At 39.9% G+C, this 9,547-nt stretch overlaps 1 protein-coding gene across 1 annotated transcript; it reads right to left on the reverse strand.

Moving 5' to 3' along the window:
* Window positions 1-2,273: 2,273 nt before the first annotated feature.
* Window positions 2,274-9,484, reverse strand: LOC140858107 (peptide chain release factor PrfB2, chloroplastic-like). Its single transcript, XM_073257673.1, has 7 exons — window positions 8,903-9,484; window positions 8,323-8,535; window positions 7,227-7,328; window positions 5,561-5,698; window positions 4,720-5,024; window positions 2,898-3,051; window positions 2,274-2,821 (listed from the first exon to the last, which is right to left on the reverse strand). Exons 1-7 carry the CDS (start codon window positions 9,395-9,397, stop codon window positions 2,684-2,686), a joined length of 1,545 nt encoding a protein of 514 aa, XP_073113774.1. The 5' UTR covers window positions 9,398-9,484; the 3' UTR covers window positions 2,274-2,683.
* Between the last annotated feature and the right edge of the window lie 63 nt (window positions 9,485-9,547).

The following is a 9,547-nucleotide window of genomic DNA, read 5'->3' on the forward strand; positions in this document are numbered from 1 at the left end:
ATCTCATGAAGGGAAAATAAGGGAGTGGGTTCTTGGGTTGCACCACTCCAAAGAGAAGCACTTCGTCTCAAAAGACAGGTGCGAATCAAAATGTTCTTCATTTTAATTCAAGGCACAAGGCAGCAATCTGAGTCCTCTTAATCCCCAAACCACCTTTCCCCCACCTCACACCAAATCCTCTTCCCAACAACCGAACCCCTCCACATAGGCATTCCGATGAATTTTCACTGCCAAATTAGTTACATAAACAAATCAGAAGGATTAGATTAGTAACATCAAATGATAATATGAAGCAATCCCTGACAAATCCAACGATGCTATAGTAAACATATACATTGCAAGAGCATGTCAAAGCAATGATTCGAGCAGAAACAAATCAACATGCCTGTTGAAGATATTAAATAAATACAAATAAGCAAAACTACAAAACAGTGCACAGCATATCCCCTCAATTTTACAAACAATAAAATTAAACGGAGAAAGAGTAAAAAGATTGGATCTTGCGTACCTAGAAATTAGATTCTTGTCATTCTCCCTGCATCCCTCACCAATCCAAAGGGAATTTAAATGATGGAGACCTTCGCTCCGACCTCCTCGAGCTGCTTCTTAGCCTCCTCGGCCTCCTCTTTCATCACCATCTCTCTGAACTTCTTCAGCAAGCCCTTGATCAAATTCTTGGCCTCCGCTGCTGCACCTCCCTCCTCCCCCACCTCCATGGCGTCATGGGTCTATCCATGGCTGCCCACCTACTTTCGGCCGACTACTCCCTCACCATCTTCCGTTGGACCACCTCCAAGGTCCAACCCCTTGTCGATCGTGGCGCCCACCTCGCCGACTACTCCCTCACTGTCGCTCGTGCCAGTGATGTCATCTTCCTCATCAGGGCCGTTCTTGATATTTTTAGACCTGGGGCCAAATGAAAAAATGAAGCATTTTCTATTAAAACTTAACAGGATATTTGACCAGGACCCGAAGCCTTCTCGATCCCTGACCCATCGAATACTGTCCCACCATGACAACCCTATCTTATTCGAACAAATAAAAATCGGAGAAAAAAAATATATATGTAGTTTCTAATTTCTACTTGTCTATATATATATATATATATATAATTTCACTAAGATCTTCGTACAATGATCAAAAAATGATCAACTGTTAAGATTATTCTGCAATATGAACAGGCATGAATGGTCTTAATTAGAATGACAGTTGAGATTAATTTGATCAAAGATCACTCATCTTTTTCATGCATTATTCTCTTGTTTATACTGATGGATACTTGACCGGGCCCTGGGACGGTCGCCTACTTCAATCTGCCCTAGGGCCGGTTCTGTTCCTCATTATCAGCTAGCTTGCCGATGTCCGCCGCCTCGCTCTCGACCCCACCACCGATGTTCTCTCGGGCCTCTTCTCAGGCTTTATCCTTGTCGATATGACCACCAACCCCGATGTCTGCCGTGTCTCTCTCAACCCCACCATCGACGTCCTCCCGAGCCTCTCCCCAAACTCTATCTTTATTGACATGACCACTAGCGACCCCATCCTCACCGTTAATATCAATCGCCTCCGCGACCGCCTAAGCCAACTGTGTTGCCGTCAATGGCCCTATCTCAAGTGGCGATCATGGGGTCCGGGCTCTATCAGAAGCTATCGGACGGTGATTGTGGGGGATGAGGAAGCCACGGGAAGGATGGAAGGTGGAAGGTCCGAAAACAAAAAACCAAAAAAAAACAAAATAAGCACTCTATCGGAAACACCTCTCCTATAAAAACCCCATGCACGTCAAATTAAGAACATGAACATTATCAAAGAACATGAACATGCAGTGGACAGAGGCTCGTACGTCTATTTTAACTAATATATATATATATATATATATATATATATATTTTTTTTTTTTTTTTTTTTTTTTTTTTTTTTTTTTTTCTCTAAAGTCATCGTGAACGTTCCAACGTGGATTGTTGATGGGCTGGTCCCAGGCCGCGTGGACGTGGACGTGCTAGCACGTACGCCATTAGGCCGAGACCATAATACGTGAACGAAGGCACACGCGCGTGGCCTTTCCCTCGAATGGGCGCTTGATGGAATAAGGTGGGATAAGAACCAAGTCCTTGTGTCCATAAAATACATTTATTTTTGCATAAAACAAGACTTTAATAGCTTATATTCATCTTCACTCTCAGAACTTTCTATTCCATAATAGAAGGATGTGAGCAATAACCCGTGACTCCTCCAACACACTCTCTACGGGCAGAACAATACAAGATGATAGGTTAACAAAGTATGCATGTCAGCATGGTTTAACTCTCAAATTTCCAAATAAATAGCGATCAGCTACAAAACCGAGCGTTCGTTACACGAGCTTGGAGAATAGCTCACGTTCTAAAATAGCCGTAAAAATTCATCTATAAAAAAAGCAAAAACGTATGACATGAAGAACTGCTATATAAGCGTAACTAATTTCTCCTTCTGCAGATGTGTGCCAACCTAATTCTGGCATGGCCAGCGCCCTGCTTGTATGGTTGGCTTCTGTTTACTTAATTAAACAGATCATTGTGGGACACCTGAGTAGCCGCAGCAGCAAAAACCAGACATGCCCTCTTTAAAGAAATACCAGGTGAAGCTTGCTTTCAACTTCTCTCACCTGCTCATCAGTGATTATCGGAATTAAAAATAGCAACCTCTAACTCGTGTTACCCTCATCTTTATCCAGTGATGCAGATAGGAAGTTCAAAATAAAACCATCAAGATCACCATCGAGAATGGAATCAGGGTCTGAAACTTCATAGTTTGTTCGGAGATCTTTGACCATGCGATATGGCTGCAGAGGCAAAAAGCAGATTAGGGGCCCTAAACTCCACAGTTATTAACCGAGAAATCGGTCTTTAGTATCTTACATGAAGCACGTATGTCCTTATTTGGTTGCCCCAACTGATTTCGGTGAGGGAATGAGTGTGCTCTGCATTCAGTTGAGCTTGGCGGGCCATCTCAAGCTGGTCTAGCCGAGACTGAAGCACCGCCATTGCTGATGCTTTATTGGAATGCTGTGATCTGCATTTTAGGGACTTCGTATCAGTAATGCTGTCACTATGTTGATGAAGATGAGAGTTTAGAATAATTACAGATGCTGTCAGGTTGAAAAAGACAGGTCATCAATTACAATGAAGCTAAAGAAAGCCAAATCCCAGAAGTTATATGCACAGTTTCTTAGAAATGGAACTCATCTGTTTCATAAGAAATTTTTTATGACACTTCCATTGGGTGATCCATTTTTCAGCCACGGATGACTTGCACTGTCAATTTTTTCAAATGCAAGTCCGCATCAAAGAAAAAAATTTATGATTAGTTGCATGCTTTCAGTGACAACAAATCTTTCTCATTGTCCTGTTAAAAAAGCATGGCAAAAAACCATATCAATCTCCCTGGATTTTTCTTTTGAAAGGTCAGCTTTAATGAAAAGGCCCTACTTAATGGAGTTCCGCTAGGTCAAGACAAGGGGTTTAAGTTTAAAGGAACCAAATCTGAGCAAGATGAGGCCAGCTTGAGCTTGATGATGATTAAATGAACCAGCCTGAGCGCCACTCAAGCCTGAACTGAGCTTGGAAGACCCTGCTTAAGCTACGCTTAGACAAGGCCATGTTACCTTAAAATCTGATTAGCTAGGATCAGGAGAAAGTCAGAAGAGAGTGACTGAGAGGCCAACAAGCTGGGAGGCTATGATGAATGAGAGGTCAACTGAGATGCAGACAGAGGGGGTGGTGGCAGAGGATTTGAGGTTGAACAAGGTGCAGAGAGAGGTGGTGGTTGTGAAGGGGTTCAGGATGAGCAGGATTGCTGAACCTCCTGACAGATAGCTGAGTTAGCTTCTTTTTGTTTTTGTTTTTTTTTTTTGGTTTTTCTGGAGTGTTGTGGAAGGTTGGGGTGGGGAGGAGAAGAAAGGACATCGGTTGAGGGAGAGGCCACTTGAGAGAGATGCGAGAGGAATTTAAGTTTAGGTCCAGCAATAGCAGGGTTCCCAAACATCTCGGAGTCAACTTCTTTCTGCACTACTATTCATTTACCCTGCATAATCTCACGTTTAACACATTTAGTCCTCTTTTTCTTTCTGCACTACTATTTCATCATATTAATGACATCAAGGTGGGCAGGTTGAGCCTCTCATTTTTTAACAAAATAGCCCTCTTCATATACTATGTCTAAGTGAGAGAAACAATTTAAGTGTAGCTGCAGAAAGTAGGTGTTTATTTACCAAGTGACATGAATATCAGAAAAATATCTTAAACTAAACATGTTAGAAAAAAAAAAATTATCGATGAGTGACAAGTCAACAGAACATGATTATAGCCAAGGATTCAAGTCTTAGCGAGACATCTCGCAGGACATCAAAATGGGATGCTATCCCATGTGTGAACAGGATTGTCCCGTTAGTGTCCTAGTATCCCGATCGACGTCCCGAGACATCCTCTATCCCAAATGTTGGGACTCGGGACAAAGCGGGATGGTGGTACGTTCCCTTCCATGGGAAAACCAAGATAGCTTTGTTCCATGAAATTTAAAACCTTGATTATAGCAATTATATTTGTTAACTACTGTATAGGACATCAAAAGCATTGACAGTCTACAAAACTTCATTCACACAAAATGATGGTGTTTATACTAATTATTGATTATAAACCAGAAGAACAGCTAGGATGAGAAAATATGAGACATGAAAATTACCTTTCATTCTGACACGTAGCAGATATTCCTGTTGGAATGTGTACTATTCTCACTGCACTCTCTGTTGTGTTAACATGCTGACCGCCAGCACCACCAGCACGAAACCGTTCTATACGAAGATCTGATTCTTTAATCTGATATCGGGTAGAGACATCACTCAGTATTGGTATCACAGCTACAGCAGCAAAAGAAGTATGGCGGCGCTTTGCACTGTCAAAAGGAGATATTCGCACCAACCTATGCACCCCAACTTCTGCTTTAGCATATCCAAATGCATTTTCACCTTCAACTTTGATTGTTGCACGCTGAAGAGATCAACCATTAAATAAATAACACTCCACATTACTGCATAAATATATTCAGAACTACTAAAAGCTCACTGTAAGTTTATGCAAAAGGAAAAAATTATTTTTACACAAGCACAGATTGAGTTTATAGGATCTGCAACAAGTGACTGTATATTCCAGAACAGGCAGAGAACATGGTTTGAGAATGACATCCATCCCTGAGTTTCCTGTTGGCCATTATGACAGGCATATAAACAACATGCATGCCATCTTAAGCATCGTGTTGTTTCGTAGCTTTAATAATGCATTTTCAAGTATGCAGATGGAATAAATCATGCCAAATTACATATACTGGAAGTCATTAATCTTGAATTTTGGAGAAACTCAGATATTGTCTCAAGTCAAATTGCTAAAACAAAATTACCTTGAGGTTTTTCTGAAGAGTTTATAATGTCCACATGTTTATTCACCAATAAAAAAAGTTGTCCTTTTTTTTTTTGTAATGATGAACATGAACCAAACAATGGAAAAGACAACAAGTTAAGAAAATGAACCTTGATTCCTGCTATCTCACCAGGCATTTCCTCGAGCACTGTGACTGCAAATCCATGGCTTTGAGCCCACATCTTGTACATGTTCATAACCATGGAAGCCCAGTCCATGCTCTCTGTTCCTCCAGCTCCCGCTTGAACCTGAATCACATTATCAACACCCTGAGTTCTTAAAATTGGAAAATCAAAGAATTCAATGATCTTCAAGAGCATGAGAAAATATTGCATTTTTTATGTGAAAGTATTTTTACTAATGCATATGCTAAAAATGATCGGGAAACAGAAGCAAATGCCTCCAAGAAATTTATGACAAATAATAAAGCAACATATTGAAAGGCCATCACTATAGTGTAAGCTAGAGGGAATTGGTTGAGTGGGGATAAACTAAATGTTAAATCAACAACGGCTCAATGAGGACAACTAAAGAAATCTATGTCAGAGAAAACTGTAAGTTCTCATCACTTGGAGCAATAATCCCAGGAACTATAGGCTATTTATATCTAAATTTGCCTCGGAACTCAAGACTATCCCATTTCATCTGCTGCAACTTGAAGTAAATCAATACACCCTGCACTGAGGAATGTGTGCTAGAACACATTGTTACATAGCAATATCAAAAATGTAATGCAGTTCAACTTTGTTGCTACTGTCTTCATTGCTTCACAGTTGATCATCAATATAATATAATAGACAGCCATGAAAAGGAGACAAGTACATAAAAGGGGTCTAAGTGATAGATACCATAAACAATTATGCTATGCATTATTGAAATACAGTTAATTCATTCAGTGTTAAAAGTGCATGAGTCAGTTCTAGATTGTAGATGACTTATGGCGTGAGAAATACCTTCACCAACTTTCCATGTTATAGTAGTGTGAATTAAAGATGTCTCTGAGTGTATGAATCATAGTTGCAGTTTGCAGAATTTTCTTCCAAATTTCATTTCTGTTGAAATATGATTAGACATCTAAACCAGAAGACTCAGCAATAATTTTTAAACCCCAAGAATTGAATAAAATTATTTGGGAAATTTGAAGTAAAAGGAAGATAAGAATAGATGACAGAGAATAGTAAGGTTTCCAAGCATTGAAACTATATCATCCTTTGGGTCTTGTCCAGATCATTAAGAGTGAAACATGTACTTGTCCAACTAAACAGATTACATTTGGGGCATTTTGATCTATGGTTTAAGTATTACATGGAACAACGGAAGGGAGGGGTTTGGGGCAGAAAAATGGAAAAAGTCATATGCCTGCCAACTGGCTGTGTTTTAGAAGTCCTAACCTATAGTGCATAATTTAAGATCGATGATTTGCCAATTTTGCAGATGTGATCATGCTTCAAAAAACTCTATTGATGCTTTATGATGTAGACCCTATATTTTCTACCTTTTTTTCTATAACCATTTCACTTTGAAGCCTCTTTTGATAATCATAGATCAAGAAATTGCAAAATCATGTATTAAGATATTGAAGAAACAAAAGAGTATATATGACCATATACATGCTAAATACATAAGGCTGGACATCCTAGATATATGAGGAAGAAGAATAAAATAAAAAAAAAACAGAGCTTTTTATAATATTAACTCAGTAACTAAGTCCGGAGAACAATGTAAATTCATGTGCTGCAGTTAAAGTGCTAGAGAACTCTAAGAAACAAGAATAACCTCTATAAAGCAAGAGCATGAATCACGGTCCCCAGATAACAATGCTTCAAGTTCTTTCTCCTTTGCATTTCTTCTCATACCGAGCAGTGCTTTCATAGATTCCTTCACAGACATACAAAGACAAAATAAAACTTGTCAATGTTGCATGTATCAAAGGAATAAAATAGAAAAAGGAAAAAATTAACATACATCGTTAAAACTCTCTCCAAGGACCAGAGAAGAACTTCTTAGAAGGTGATCAATTAAAATAATCAATATATAACAGTCATCATGATATGACTGTTTCTACCAATACGAAATCAGCAGTGTTGTAATGCGCTCATTTCCGACCGGATATGCATGCCTAAGTTTAGCAAATCCACCTCTGGAAGCTGATATGGTATTTAAGAGGCAATGTTCTTTCCTTGAAAGGTTCCCACTTGGTTCATGTGCTCAAAGAGGAAGTCAATATGACGATGAAACAGACTGGGAGGTTTTTGTAGCAAGTTTTAGCATATTTTTTTTTGTCTATCTAACATACATCCACAGAAAAATACTTGGAATTTTGGACAGGCAGGATTTGGTATTAATGCCTAGTGATGGGGCCATAATTCCAGTCAAAGAACATAGAAAACAGTTGAGGACTCAAAATAAGATAGGTAAGATACCATATTGAGGACTGAAATATAGATCATGCAATGTGAAAACAACAAATAGATATATTTTGCAAAATAAGCCTATAATAACATCTGCCTCCATCATTGATTACTATCATAAAATTTGTTTGCCAAGATTAAAGTTGGAAATAGAGTTTCAACTAGAAATAAAAGGTAATACACAGAGCATCAGAATTATATCAGTAACAGAACAGACCAAGAAAACATGGGGTATGATATTTAAGTGAGAAGTTCAGGTGATTTATAACCACCCACATTAATACATTAAACATGAGTCTATCCCTGCAAAATGAACCATTTCCGTGATTTACCTGGAATATCTGCCTTGTCACCAAACACCTAACCATATCCGGGAAAAAAAAATTCCATCTACATTTCTCCCTGGAATCAAAATTGAACAAGGAGCACATAAAAATACATTCCTAGAAGCAAGAGCTCACCAATTCCAACTCTTTATCATCCTCTTCACGTGCAAGCTTCAACAAATCAATGTGCTCAAGTAGCTCTTGCTCAAATCTGTTTACATCCTTTATCTTACCCATAAGTTCACCATGCTCACGGCTAATTCTCCCCGCATAAACAGGATCATCCCAAAGGTCCGACTTGTTCAGTGCCACAGACAATTGTTCCAACCTGACAATCATATTTCTCCACTGCCAGCAAGAAAAATACTCTAATATCAGAGCTAAATACGATGTCATATTTAAGCATGCATGTACATAAGTATGATTTCTCTTTTCTAGAGAGGTTGAAGAAGGAAGTACAAAAGCATTTGCTTAAAAGTCTATTAAAACCAAAGTAGTGCATCTAGACTTCACAATAATAAACACTCATTTCCTAAGGCAATCAAAAATATCGATTACCCATACCTATTAAGCAGTCTAAATTTAGTAATAAGATATAATTGCTGTGAATAAAACCATGAAAATATTGAGATATTTATACGGGAGCGTAATTAAACTAGTAGGCATCAAAGAAAGAGCAACGAGGCAAAGATGAATAAAAGGAGAAAAGGTCTACCTGCAATCGCTTCTTGATCAGCTGAATGGATTGAGCAATTGCTGCGGCATGGCTCCTCCAATCGCCCTCACCCTCATCAAGTATCGGCCAGCCCTTGGCGACGATGGCGTCCACCGTGAGCCCATCAGAGGTCGCGGGCTCTGAGAGAGCTGATGCCTGAGAAGAGAACCATCTGAGCTTCGGAAGAGAAGCAAAGTCCAGGCTTTTCCCACTCCCACAGGATCCATTGGACCCACGACAAGCCCCGAAAGTGCTAACAAAAAACGGATGGGAGGAGATCAAGGTTCTTGATTGGGATCCGGACAGAGAAGTAGAGACGAGGGCGAGAATAGAGCTCTCTCCATTAGGGTTTATCAACGGGAAAGGGCGAACTCTCGAGCACCATCTCTCTAGAGCGAAGAAGAAACCCATTCGCTTCACTTTCTCTACTGGTGGCCGGAATCGGAAGCCGGGGGGTTCGGAGTCGAAGGCTATTATGTACAACGAGGTTTGCATCGCGCTGTACAACGCTTCCCTATCTAGCGCCCTCGGGTCTGACCGTAGGTCCGAACGGAACAGTAAAGTTAGGAGTAAGACGAATCATCGATCCGAACCGGGTCTAGGCCCGCTTAAAGAGGGGGCCGACCGGAACGAGTCTTCGGCTCA

This window comes from Elaeis guineensis, chromosome 5 (genome assembly GCF_000442705.2).
Source record: "Elaeis guineensis isolate ETL-2024a chromosome 5, EG11, whole genome shotgun sequence".
NCBI classification, from domain to species: Eukaryota; Viridiplantae; Streptophyta; class Magnoliopsida; order Arecales; family Arecaceae; genus Elaeis; species Elaeis guineensis.

Coding starts and splice junctions, on each gene's coding strand:
- LOC140858107 (XM_073257673.1), bottom strand. CDS start 9,397: ATGCAAACCTCGTTGTACATAATAGCCTTCGACTCCGAACCCCCCGGC. Junction 7,329..8,322: donor ATGATAAAGAGTTGGAATTG/GTGAGCTCTTGC, acceptor ATGTCTGTGAAG/GAATCTATGAAAGCACTGCT. Junction 2,822..2,897: donor TAAGGACATACGTGCTTCAT/GTAAGATACTAA, acceptor TTGCCTCTGCAG/CCATATCGCATGGTCAAAGA.